The sequence below is a fragment of the Eurypyga helias genome, unplaced genomic scaffold (assembly GCF_000690775.1).
Source record: "Eurypyga helias isolate BGI_N326 unplaced genomic scaffold, ASM69077v1 scaffold25404, whole genome shotgun sequence".
NCBI classification, from domain to species: domain Eukaryota; kingdom Metazoa; phylum Chordata; class Aves; order Eurypygiformes; family Eurypygidae; genus Eurypyga; species Eurypyga helias.
The window spans coordinates 3,368-17,309 of NW_010246111.1; the positions used below are offsets into that span (position 1 = coordinate 3,368).

The 13,942-nt window shown below is 48.3% G+C and overlaps 1 protein-coding gene across 1 annotated transcript in view; it reads left to right on the plus strand.

Annotated features, from left to right (window-relative positions):
- Nucleotides 1–350: 350 nt before the first annotated feature.
- The window catches only part of POU2F3 (POU class 2 homeobox 3), a gene marked incomplete at its 5' end in the record, with an annotated part of 36,530 nt that continues 22,938 nt past the window's right edge, over nt 351–13,942 (plus strand). The window contains 2 exons of the mRNA XM_010150287.1: nt 351–419; nt 11,678–11,712. Coding sequence (XP_010148589.1) covers nt 351–419; nt 11,678–11,712 — 104 coding nt within the window. The remainder of the gene's footprint in view (nt 420–11,677; nt 11,713–13,942) is intronic.

Consider the following 13,942-nt stretch of genomic DNA (forward strand, 5'->3'; position numbering starts at 1 on the left):
TTTGGGAAGCCTGCATAAAGCTCGGGGGAGAGGCCACGGAAGCTGGGAGGGTTCCCAGTGGATAAACGATCCCTTGTCCTCCGTGCGGGAGAGGAAGGATGCGTAAGGTGGGCACACAACAGCAAACTGGGGAGGGGAGGAATGAGGGGGATGCAAAGAGCAACAGGAGGGAAAGTGCATCCTCGGAGCTGATGAATATTCTAGTGACTGTATGTTGAGGAATCAGAAATTTGAAAGTCTGATGGTTTATTATAATTACACATTCATTTGTGCTGTTTAGTGGAAGCCACATGTGCCTGTTGCCTGGGACTGTGACCTGTTATTAAAATCAGTTTTGCCTCCTTTTCCAGAGATCAAGATGAGCGGTGATGCGGCAGATTCCACAGATACTCGGCACGAACCCGACCAGGTGGAGCCAGGTAAGGAGGGTCCGGGATGTGAGGGGCAGACACGGGAGCCCGAGGAGGGAGGGCAAAGAAAAGGGTGGCATGGGTGCTGGAAGTTTCTGTCCGTGCTCTTCTTGACTCTTGTTGCTGCTGCATCGCTCTCTACCAACCAGCCTGGGAGTTGATCAAGAATGCGCTCAGGGCTAGGATTGCGTTGGTATCTTGATCAGCATGCAAGATCCTTCTGTAACAGCAGTGAATCAGTGTGTGTCTCAGTAATGTCCTTCGCAGTTTTAGCATGGAAATACCCTCCCGCCTTGCCAAAGGAATAATGTCGTCGTAATAGTCTTGGTCCGCTCAGTTTAGCACAAACTGCTCTTCATTTTACGCAGGGTTCGTGTCAGGAACGTTTCCTTAGACAAAACTCCCCAGGGACTAAGCCTTTTTTGGCCACATATATGTAGAAAAATGGGAGGGACTTTGGGAATAATCAAATCCAGACAGGTAGTTCCAGCAAAAATGTATTGCTCTTCATCTTGAAGCACAATTGGGTTTCTCATCTCCACTACTCCCATCTGACGGCTGCTCGGTGGCTAGAAACCCCAGTTTTCCTTGAATATGGAAAGCTGAAGAACAGGGTGATCCTTTGAAGATTACAGCACTGGTGTTAGCGCTGATTTCTGTCAAGTTCCCTACCAACTTCTGCGCTGCCACAAGGTGTAATATACACCAGAAAAATCGGGTTTGTGTTTTCTGGCATCACTTCTGACTGCCACTGCCCGCAGTGGGCTTTGAATGCAAGACCTCAAGTCTGTAATTTCACAAAGGCTCATGGTCAGATTCCTTTTTAGGCAAATGAACAGCAATAAGACATATTTTTAACACCCACTAGGTATAACAAATTAAGATTATTAGAAACTGTGAGGCTCATCTGTAGCCTTACAAATAAACACCTTTTAAAGCCAAAACTGCTAGAGAGACTGTGGAAGAATTATTCTTTGAGTAATGAAGACTCCTAAGCTTGGAGTTGGGGGGGATGTGTAACAGCAGATTAAAACATTACATGGAATGATTTTATTGTTTCTCTTTTACTTCTGTTGTTTGGGAGAACTTAGAAAAACTGAGAACCTGGTAAAGCCAGAGAACTCTAGGCATGTTTTGATGGGACTACATCTACCCGTTTATTTACACCTTACAATGAGTACTAGAAATGCTCTGTGCTCTTAGCTATTAAGCAGTGTAATTTGACATAATCTAAGGTAGAGATAAAATCTGGTTCTATTCATGTCCATGAACTCTGATTGACTTTGGTCAGGTCAGCTGCTGCTCAGGGCTTTCAGATGACCCCAAGTTGTTTTTTGAGATAAATGTTTCCAAGCTGTGTAGCAACAAACCTGTCCCCAAGTTCCCAAGCTCTTTCAAAAACTCTCAGTAGCTGTTACAGGGCCTTAAATTGGGAACCGGAGTCTCCTGCAATGTTTTGTGCCTCTTGGCACAGGGAGCTGGTGGATAGTATGGTTGAATCGAGATTAAGGAAGGCTGTATTGAGTACCTGTCCCCAAGTTCCCAAGCTCTTTCAAAAACTCTCAGTACAGGGAGTTACAGGGCCTTAAATTGGGAACCGGAGTCTCCTGCAATGTTTTGTGCCTCTTGGCACAGGGAGCTGGTGGATAGTATGGTTGAATCGAGATTAAGGAAGGCTGTATTGAGTCGGTATTTGATTTTGGTATTGATTATTGCTAAGTGTAGTGGGAAGCTGGCTGCTGATGTTGTAGTCAGTAGTGTTAAATAGGCGAGAAGCTGGCACCACAGTTGATTGGATAAAATATGTTTTTCACCCTAAGCTTCCCAGACAGCCATTAGTGTGAGCTGTAGCACCTCTTTCTAGTGGTAATTGAGAAAAGAAAGCAGAGAAGTGAAGTCAATTTGTTTTAAAATAACAAAAATATTTGCACCAGCAGTAGCTCTGCTCTAGGAGCCTTCAAATCAAGCAGGGAAATCAGAACAAGTAAATCTCCTTCATTTGCAAAAGACTGTCACTTCCCTGGCGGACTGATACAAGGAACCTGTTTAAATTATTCTTTTCTCTAGCGCAGTCCCCGTGACTGGTTGATCTGTTCAGGATCTTGAGAGATTACCGCACCAGACCTAGCTGTGATGAGAGACACTTCAGAGAGTTGGGAGATTCTCATGGGACACTGGAACAAGCAGCCACAACATCTCCGGTGGGGTGACGGGTCCCTTGCAGGAGTCTCAGGGAAGAGGGTGGCCAGGGCAGGATGGCACGCTATTGCTCGGTCGTGTATGTTATACTTCAGGTGGTGTGAGCTGGCACGTCAGCCCCACTGGCAGTCACGGTCACGCAAGCCCGCGGAGGGTCTGCCTTGATGCTTTAACTAAAAGCATCTTTGTCAGGTGTTGGGGTTTTTTCCCCTCTTTCCGACCACTCTGTTTATAAACAACAAAGCTCTTTGTACTGAACTTCCCTGTAAGTTTTTATTTTCCCTTATGCACATTGTTAGAGGACTATTTACTGCTACACCTAATAGTTTAGTTTTTGTTTACTAGCTTCATGTGGGAAAATCTGTTTTCCAATGACTCATTAATTGAAGACCCACTTCCTAATGAATTGGATCAATCCACAGGGCTCCCCGAGTCTTGTTACCCCCCAGAAGGAGAGGCCAGTTACCAAACTAACAATATCATAGCTTACAAAGAACGGGAATCCTTCTAGGTGCAGATTTACAAAGGCCTTTCATCACCAAAAGATGTAGACCCGCTCCAAGAGGAACTTAAAAGAAATACTGGAAAGAGTTGGGTGCCAAAATGCTTTTGTAAACCAAACCCTTGATCTAAAACTGATGCCTAAAGATCTGATGGGAAGTGTCAGTAGGAGAAGCATAATCTCATCCTTTCATATCTCCGCCAGTTGTAGGCTTAGAGGGGGGGGAAAGGGTAATTTAGGGCATTGTTTTACTTTCAAAGTGTTTAAAATAATCGCGGGGCTTTTTCCTTTTTTGAGAAAATTGTCAAGATTATTCATCTTTCATAGGGGTGGTTTTTTTACTTTTTCATCCACACCGATTTCATAGAAAACACTTCAAAGCTTTTAGCGAAAACCCATGTTTGTTTGATTCCACCCCCTCCGTGCCTACTGGTTGTAGTGAAATTTTGCCATTTCACAAAAAGCTGTGATTTTAAAAAAATAAGTAATTGAGGAATATCAGCTACCCTAGCCAGTCCTGTGAATATTAAGCCCTCCTTTACCTGAACTCTGCCTTTTTTATCACGCTACACGCGTGAGGGGGAAGAGGGCAAGAGGCAGGAGCTGCTCCGCGAGGGCAGCAGGTCAGACTGCCTTCCCCCATCGCCCAGGAGCTGTGGAGGTCAGCCCCAGCCCAAGCACCCGGCTGTCTCCCCAGTCTGAGGGTCCTCTTCGCCCTTCCCAGCGCGATGCCCGCGCGGCTGAACGCTCGGCGTGCGGCGGCCGCGGCTGGGCTCGCAGGCAGTCCCGCTGACTCCATGGGGGGTAATGACAAGCGTGAGTTTTATGCTTGGCTGCAAGCTCTTTTCATCTCTGTAAACTGATGAAAGCCATGCCAGCAAGTTCTGGGTTGATTTTTTTTATGGGAACTGTGGGGGCTTGGCACTGCTGAGTGTCGCCCCTGGTCTTCAAGCCGAGAGGCAGAGATCTCCCCCTTCTTGTGGTTTATCTAAGCCCTCTGTATCTGATGCAACAAAATGCTGAGGTGGGACTTGCCTCTGTCTGTCTGTTTGTTTGTGTCAGACACTTGTTCCCCGGTTATCTGCTTGATCAAAACAGGTTACACCAAGCAAAGCTACTTCCCTTTGATTTCATCTGTTGAGGCTATGGGGGGGAAGCCAAAGCTTTAACAAAAGGGCGATAGGGAAGCTCTTCAAACACAACCATCGGTAACTGAATAGCTGCAGGCGCTCCGAACGCCTTCCCTCCCCACCCTGGAACACGGGGAACTGGCCGGCCTGCCAGGAGCCCAGGGCGGGGTGCGCGATGGGCATCCTGGCACAGGGGGAGAGGAGCTGGGGTGTGTTCGTGTGGGTGCAATACAGGACAGCCCTACAGCATCACCGCTGCCCCGGAGCAGCTGGTGTCGCTTCCCTGGGACAGGGGCGCTGGGCTGGCCCAGCGGCTTCGCCCAGCTCTGTCGAGTCTGGGATGTGGAAGAGCAGCAGCCAGGTAGTCACGGGGAGGGCACATGGGGCCAGAAAGCTGGGCTCTTGGCCTGCTTCTGACCCTGGTGGCAACGGCAGTGGGGTTGTCTAATCCTCGCAGTCTGGGTAACGTATCTGGGCACGTTAGGAAGCAATACAGCAGATATCTCTGAGCGTAAGAAAGACCCTTGTCTTTAAACCCCAAGAAAATGAAAATGGTAAGGAGCTATGATGCATATGCTCCTCTGGTCTTGCAAAGTGCCCCTCTTGAGGGGACGCTCGTTTGAATGTCTTTCTTCCCCCCCTGCATCCTCAATTTCAGCCAGCTTGTGCCCGTGGAAGGATGCCAGCATGAGACACCTTCCCTTCACTGCAGCTGCGAGATACCTAAGGACCTCTGGCAGTGGAGGGGAGAAAACAAGGCCCGCTCTGAAACTGGACACCAAAATGTCCCACCCGAGCAAAAGATCTTTCCAGGTCCCCAGCTTCCATATCCGTGCATGTTGGATTAAATCCGTATCAGAGTGGATGGAAAAACAGACCTTGTCTCAGTCTGCCTCTCTGCCACACACTCCCTGTACCAACTTAATTAAGTCCATCCCTCTTCCTCAGCTCCGAAGCGAGGGTCCTGATCTTTTCTCCCACCTTTTTGCCAGGGTGTAACGTCTTTGCAGGTGCTGCTCTCCCCAGGGATGGGTACGGCTTTCGGCAGAATGGAGCCCTGATCTCTGCTGGGCTCTGGAGATGCAGTTGTTTGTTGTATCCCAACCGTAGGTGTCTGGGTAGGGTCTCTTAAACTTGATGGCTCATGCTGGAATAGGGTATGGAGGCTCTGACCTCTGCGTCAGCTTCTAACCGAGGCAAAAGGCAACGTGCACAAGCAAGGGATGGCAGGTGGAGGAGTGCACTGGCTTGTGTGTGACAAGTTGGTGGGTGCTCAGGCTGTGCTGCTGGTGCACAGGGGCACCCCTTGTTGCACTCAGCAGGCAAGCTAAGGGATGCACAGTCTGAGCTTTTCTCTTTCGCCTTTTGTTGTCACCTCTTCAGATCAGGTTGGAAACAGATTGCCAGGCCAAAGTCTTTTGAGGAAACTTGGCCTTCCCCGGCCCCACACTGAGCCCAGTCCTTGGCTACGCCTTTGCTCTCCAAGGTTAGCTCTCCCTGGTGAAACTTTCCTCAAAGCCTCCAGGATTTCTCTTGTCTCTTCCCCCTGCAGCCATGCACAGCCCCAGGACAAGTCCCGAATAAATGAAAAGCAGCAGCAATGAGGCTGGAAACAGCTGGTTGCTATGGCAATTGGGCCTGCTCAGGATTTGCATAAGGCTGATGATTTTCATAGCACAGCCACATTTAAGGCAAGCAGGAGAAATTTCCATATTCCCAGCTCCAAGTCAGTTGGGGCGTGGGGGAGGCCAGGAGGGGGATATTTGAAATTCAAATGAAGGTGATTAGGGTTTGAGGTTGGGTTATTTTATTTTTTTTCTTAAACATCCCATTATGGAAGAGGATAAAAAAGGATGGGGAGGGGAAAGGGGAACAAAAGGCTGGTTTGACTTGAATTAGAGGGGCAAAGGAAGAGCTGGTCTGATCTGCCTCTTGCCTCTGGTCTAAGAGAAGAGACTTGCCCTCTCCCAGCACCTGCAGGTGAAATGTTTTCCGTGGGAACAACTGCTGCCCTCGGGTTTCCTTCTAGAAACTGCCTGAGTCTCCCACATTTGCTGTCCTCCTTTCTCCCCCCACTCCCTACCCCACATGAAGGGTTTTGCACTCAGAGCTACAGTGGGACTAGAAGATGCGATTTCTTTGAGGCACTGCTGACAAAGGAAAGGCGTTTTTATAACCCAGGGGTTTCCACCCAAATAAAACACTTGCGTCTTCAGTGAAAGCTTCCCCTGGAGTCTGTAACCATCTGACTGAGTCAGCACAGATTCACTTTTGCTAACCAGCCTTAACTTTCCCATGGAGATGCCCCGACGCCCCAGTTTGGTCTGATGCCCCAGTTTGGTCTGTTTGTGTCTTCAGAGCAAACGGTTAACATGAAAACTGCAGCCCTGTCTGGCTGCCTCAAAACCCCTCATCCTGTTCACATTTTCCCCTGCTCCCTTTAAAAAGCACTTCTTAAGGTAAACCTTGGGAACAGCCAGCATCCCAGCATGGGATGTAAGGATCCAGGGAACCATCTGGTGGCTGCTCAGTCACAGTTTCTGCTGCCCGGTGCCACCGGACACAGCTGGAGGAAAGCAGGGGGTGCCACTAAAATGGAGAGAAGGTGACTTAAGTGGGCTCCTACCACCCAGGGCTTTTCCTCATGATTCTGGCAAAGTTGGTCTGACTGCTGGGAACAGTAGTGTGAGGTCTATGACTTGGGATTTGCTTGAGTCTCCAAAGGGAATTGAAATCCTGAAATATCTATTTTGGTTAATAGAACCACATCCTTCTCAGTGCAGGCGAGCATTTTGCTTCATTTACAGCACGTGGGTCAGGTGCTGTTTATAGTCATAGTAATTGTTGTCACTCTTTACTCGCTCTTGAGTAATCTTTAAACTTTACATGTTGTTTGAGGTGAGAGTTTTGTTTCTTGTCGCAGTTAATGTGAAGAAGTTCATTTCTCCGCTTCTGGAACATGTGTGTTGAAAGGCGCTCTGCATCTGGGCTGCTTTCTCAATCTCTAATGGCATTATTCTTTACCCACTGGAGTGTTAAAATCTTCAGGATAGGTGAGATTAATCTTAATTTTAGATGTTCAATATTTTGAGGCTGAAGTCTGACCTACTCACCCCAGGCTCCTTGTACAGTCAATGATGAAAATAGGTATCTCCAGAAGGTGATTCATCTCTCTGCCGTCTATCTCGGGGGTGAGATTAATTGCCCTCTGGAAGCGCCCGCTTCCTCTCCGTGGCTCTAAAGGGAGCCTAGAGCAATTGGCTCAGAATTAGACACCTAAAAGTTAGACATCTAAGCCCAGGCAGCAGGATCCCCTGCCTGGTGTCTGCCTGGCACTGTTCCTCCATCGCCATTCAGCTGTTCTGAATTTCCCTCCCAAATGCATGCGGCAGAAAACTGATTCCCTGTGGGAATTCCCCAACACCTGTTAAAGATTGAAATCACCTCCTAATTCCCTGTCCCTTCTGTGCAGCGGAGATCAAACTGGGAGGTGTATTAAGCGCGCAGTTGGGTGGGAAGGAGGACACGGTTAGCCTTTTGCTTGCAGCCCTGTTTTTGTCATCAAGTGAAAAGCCACGGGCGGCTGTCACTCCTCGTAGGTGACATCTGCACGTTGCTGCGTGTGTTTGCCTTGAGAAGATGAAGGCGCACTTGCCATTTTATTTCACTTTTTCCCCGTTACAGTGCTTTTATCCTCAAGTGCCGGACTGGCTCGGCAGCTCCCGGTGGGAACCGTGGCGGTTCTGATAGAGCGCTTGTCTTTGGTTTTCAGAGCAAACGGTGCATTCCAGGTGGGGGGAACAGCAGAGGGTGGGGGGAAGCGTCCGGAACTGTTCTGCTGCTCTCATCCCCAGAGAAACCTCCCCAGGCAAACTCGCACCAGATCTGATGCCAGTGCTATGCAAAACAGCTGCCAGGTGAACCAAGGAGAGCAGCACAGTCCGTGTCTGCCGTGCTGTGGGGAGCCAGCTGAGCTTATCGCTGCCTTTTTTCCCCCGTCCGGAACACCCATAAAGAGGGGAATGAAGGCTTGTTGGATGGGGAAGCTCCTGGGAACCATAGTGCAAGGGGCTCAAAGCAATCTTTCTCCGCACAAATCCCAGGGCTTCCCCAGTTTGATGCAATGTGAGGAGGGAAGGACTGTGCCTAGCAGACACTGGAGACTTTGGATACCATTGTGGTGTGTCTGGCTGGTGTAGCAAGAGGCAAGATGTTGGCTGGTGTGAAGCTTCGTGAAAATGAGTGGAGTTCTGGCAGTTTACAGCAGCTGAGAATCTGCTGCCACTTACACTTTTCTTTCTTTTTATCTCCTGGAGCTAGAAAAGATTAAATCTTAAGTGCAGATCCTTGTTGTTTGAACAGCTCGTTCCTTTAAGGAGAGAAATGACTACTTCAGTGTGAGTCCTGATGTTGACAGAAACTGGGAGGAAACGGAGTCTGCTTTTAAAATATTTGTAGGAAAGTTACATATTCAACTGAAGGAGGAGAGTTGTTATCCCTATCACACCCAAACTTTGGCTTTCAGCTGGAATCATTTGAATTTTACTCGAACACAAGCTTTTCCTGAAATAGAAAAAGATGAGATTTGTTTGCAAATAAATCTGTGCACAAACACTGACTGATCCTGCGGAAAAGTCGAAGAGATTTGTGTATCCAGCTCCCATTTACATAACCACTGGGAGCAGAAATCACCTCACCCAGTTTTAAATATCTCACTATTGGACATCTAAGTCTGAACTAGTTGCCTCTGGGTCCCTTTGTAGTCAATAAAGAGAAATAGTCATCTCCAGAGGGCCATTCATCTCAACTTAAGATAGGCGTCTAAGATAGGTCAGATGAATGGCCTCTGGAGGTGCCTATTTCTCCTCGCTGTCTACCAAGAGAGCCTGGGGCAGTTATCTCAGACTTAGACGCCCAAGCTACAAGCCAGTTAATGTCAGTCTCCATGCATATTTGCAGCGTGCTCCACTGTCACAAAATACCTGGCTGAGGTGCTCCCAAACACCCCCGCTGATCTGCGGTGGGGCAGGGGGGACACGCGCAAGAGAAGAGGACTTGGAGGAAGCCGTGTCTGGCCTTGTAGGAGGGGAAAGGAAAAGGAAAGGTAGAAGCCCGTCAGCTGCACGTGCTTTTGGAGGGAAGAAAAAGTGAGATGGGAATCTTGCAAGAGGAGAAAAGAATGTGCCGGAGAACTTGGCCCTGGTGGTAGTGATGCGGAGTGAAATGCTGTTCTAGCTGTGCATCTCGAGTTCCAAGTTTGGGGTTGTATGATAGTGGCACAGATCTCTCATCACCGGGCACTAGGGATTTTCCTTGTGGTCTTTGAATTTTGCCTCATCATAGAATCACAGAATGCGTTGGAAGGGACCTTAAAGACCATCTAGTTCCAACCCCCCTGCCATGGGCAGGGACACCTTCCGCCAGACCAGGTAGCTCGAATCAACACGCTGCATTTAAACGTGAGCAAAACTCGTGCATCCAAGAAAGCAGATTACCTTTTCCTTCCTGTTCTATTTTAGCAACTGGGAACTTTATTTCCTCCTTCCCTCCTCCTTTCCTTTCTTGCCTTTAGCTACTGCCCTTAGATTGCATCAACCCCCCGTGGGTTTCAAAGGTAGAAACTGCAGGCCTTGAAGGTCCTCGCACAGTCCTGCTCAGGTGTGTGGATACTGATTGTGATCACCTATTAACACTATCAGCATTCCCATCCTTATATGTGCAGTTGTTGGCTCTTGGGGCGTAGAGCTGGAACACAATGAATGAACAAATTCCTCGGGCGGGAGCAGCTGGAGAGAGGTGGTCAGGGAGCAGATGGTTACAGCGAGAGGCATGGGAGCACCAAAGTGCGTGGCAGGTTGGAGGTTGTAGCAGCGTAGGGAATTACATGGAAGAAGATGAAGACCTGAGACTGGGAAGAAGAAAAGCTTTGAGAAGCAGGTTGGGAGGGAGGCAGGAAGGGAAGGCAGGGTGTAGCATAGGAGAAATGCAGGCAGGCCAGGGATGAAGGGGCAGTGCTGGATCTGGGTTGAGTAACAGACGGTGAGAAGATAGAGGAGACTTCAGAGCAGAAGGCAACATCTTGTTCTGCTGTGAAGTAGCGCTCTGGTACCGTTTGGTAGCAAAGACCTACAGCAACAAAAGCAGCTCCGTTTCCAGAGTCAATGCTGTTAACATGTTGCAGATTAAATCTCCCGAGCTGCTTCTAGATAGCAGAGAACAGGGTGCCATGAAATTGTTATCATTGACTCTAAAATATTTTGCCATTTATGAATAATTGTACCAAGCACACGCCCTCTGAGGATCTCAAAGAACCACGCTGATTCACCTGGGAATATTATGTGTACGGTGCAAGCTGAAAAACTGCGTGCTGGCTTAGGGTAGGGGCTTGTTCCGTTGAAGAAAGCAAGCCAATGGAGAGCTGGACTTGCACTCCTGCCTGCAGAGCTTCTCTTAACCGCTTTCCAACCTTTTGCAAGAGAAACACGAACTATTGAAAAACATGATGTGTTGAAGCTTGATCAGATCACAGGGCACGGGCTATGCTTTACGGGGAACGTTATACTGGAAAAAAACCACAAGGAGGAGGCCCTGGGGGCTTGTGCCGGTGTGATGTGAACAATTCAAGGCTATCACAAACTCAGTTGGATTGGAAGAGAATGACTTAGGGAATGGATTGCAAAGGGAAGGGGTTTCTTAGGGTTGCTTTTGCAGCTCAAGAGGCTTCGTGGAATCCCTTAAAGCATTCATATCTGTGGAGCGTACAACCTTTCCTCTGTGATGTTCTTGATGAATTTGGCAGGTGTGATGGAGGGGGGGAATGTTTATCATCAAAGGGGAATGAGTGAGGGCCTGTGCGGTACCTTCAGGCTGAAACCTGTCTGATTTTCCCCCTGTGCCTGCCAATCTCTTTTGGAATCAAGGAGACGCCTCTTGAGCACAACCCCACGGCACCCTCTGTTCCTTTAGATATCCTGTAATTACTCAGTGCCACATGGGTTCCTGAAGATCCCTGTTTAACAGCCGTGGCCACCTGTTTGCTAGCCTCTCCCACAGTTAGTTCTTGCTTGATGTACAGTGCCTTGGTCCTGGATTTCCCTGGAGATTTGTAATGTCCTCCAGCTCACCTCTGCTGGAATCTCCCTTGCAGTCATTGAGGTTCCCCCCACCCTTGCAGCTTGGCCAGGTATCTCCCAGGCAGAAACGCCTCTGTTCTACTTCATCAAAGGCTGATACCACCAAATGTTGCAAAAGCTGCCTTGGTACTTCCATTACTGCTTTCACATTGACTCCACCTTCCTCCTCCTCTTCTTGCTGTTACAGCAAACTGAGCTGGGTTAGCAGTGTGCCTTTGATTATGTGTGTTCTAAGTTCTGGAAAGATTACACAGTGCTGTCTGTCATTAATACTGAGATACTTTTCTGTTTGTTTCATTGTAGGAAATGAACAGAATGGGCTGGACTTTAACAGGCAGGTAAGAATCTCCCTGGGTTACCAGGTATTCTCCTACTTTCTTGAATTATTGTTTTTTAATTGCTCATCTTGCTGAGTTGCAGGCAGCTACTGCTAAGAGATAAAAACTGTTAGGTCAGAAGCTACCATTAAAGAGACCACATAAGTTCTCCCAGTTCCCCTTGTGGGATAGAATGACAGCTTAAACTTCTGGTTTCCAGGCCTTCCTATTTCATAGAATTTCAGTTAATTACAGAGTTTCTTTAAATCACCATTTGCTTGAGGCTTTTTCTGGCTTTTAAATTTTTTGTTCATTGTCATTTAGGAAGAAAAGGGACCTCGGTTACACTGGTGAATGTGCAAATCCTGCCTCAAAGCCCCATGCATTTCTAATGCTTGTGACTCTGGTGCTGAAAGCGCTGTGGTATGCAAGTCTACGAGCACAGGGCTGACTCACGGGAGTATCAGCAGGGACTGAAGATGAGGTGGTTTGAGGTCTTGGAGTGCGTAGGTCAAGACCAGGCCTGCCTACAACGGCAGATTCCTTTTTGCAAGGCAGTGGGGAAAGGGACAGCAGATAAAAGCCAGCGCCTGTTGCAGGGCAAGCAAGCGCTAATTGCAAATATGTGAGGGACCGTTGTCTTTGCTGTGCTTGCTATTACCCTCCTGCTTCATGCAGTGCAAAGCAACCCTGTCTCAACGAGTGCCTGGAGATTTTCATGTGTGTCTGCAAGAAATCCCTGAATCTCACATCAGAACTGCAAGGGGAGGAAGGTGACAGCCCTCAGAGGAGCATGGATCTTGATTCTGTGCAGATACATGAGAAAACGCTCTCTGAATCCAGAGCTAAGGACTCCTGTGGTCATCAGTGGAGCTGGACTCAGACCTTGCAGAGAAAAAGAGGAGGTCTAGAGAGTTACCCCACTGACCTGCTGCAGGGCTCCAGGCGTTGGCTGGGGAGCTGGAGCGAGGAAAGCAGAAGAGGCTGTAGCTCCACGGGCTGTCACTAGCATCTGAAGCAGATGTTGGCACTCTTAACAGTACAGCAACCTCCCTGCTTCCAGCCGTGCGTTCCCAGAGTTCAAGGATTGTGATCCTTTGCAAAGGCTCCCTGCTAGCAACTGAAGCTTCTCGCAGTGACTTTCTGTCTTTCAAGCTTGCCTTGGTGGCTCTAGTCTGACAGATGTCAGCAAGCTGCTGTTTATGTGTTTGGTTTGGCTGCTCTGGTTTTGGGTGAGTTGTAACTTCCTATCAAAGGTGTCTTAACACGTTCAGCCATCTTCCAGGTTTTTGGAATAGCCAGCTGAAAACAAAAAGTCTTGTGTCTCCAGCTCTGTGGATTGCAGAGCCCAAAGCACAGGCTTTCTACACGCCAGGAGAAGAATCCAACCTGCTTATGACTAGTGATAAAAGAAAATTCCCTCAAGATAAAAATAAGCTATGAAAGTACATGATCTCTACATGTTGCAAACTTTTCCTATGGCAACACCACAGAGATGTTAGAACTGGAAGCTGGGCTGAGGTTAATCAAGGAAACGTTATTGACTGCGGTGAAGCAGCGCTGATTTACACCCACTGATGATTTGATCCATTATCTTTAAGGTCCTACCTAGGCATGCCACTGAATGAGTGGATGCTGGGAGAGTTGGGGGGAATGGGGGGCAGATCAGCCTTGCACTCAGTAGGATTTGGGCCAGAGTCTGCTTGATAGAAACCTCCTCCTCCCAGAAAGAGGTTGTGGTCTTGTGACAGTCTTTTGCAGGATTCACTTCCCACTTTTGTTTTCCCCCTTCCACCAAAGGGGTGCTGCAAAATCTCATTTGTGCCAGCACATCTGTGTGTGCAACTCAGTAGCAAACCTGACTGGGGACTCACTAAGGTTTACAAAGCAAAAGCATGTGAACAAGCTCATTTTAATGTGGTTTTGTTTTTTTTTAATCTGGTACTATTCCACAGGACATAGCCAGCGTCCGCAGCAGGGCGTTTGCAGTGATGCCAGGGATGAGGTTCTAACAGTCCATCCGAGTGGACACAGGCATGTGCAAGTGGCTCTTTGTCTCCCTCTCTTGGCCCTCTTAAGGCCACGTGTAGGCTTGAGCCATCAATTGTTACTGTTATTTTAGATGAGAATGAGCCCCAACGCACGGGCTGTACGCTCACGTTTCGGGCTGACCTCAGCTATTGGTGAATTCATCTTCAATTCAGCAAATAGATTTCAAATGATGAGAAAAAGGAAGAAGGGAGATAGGGAA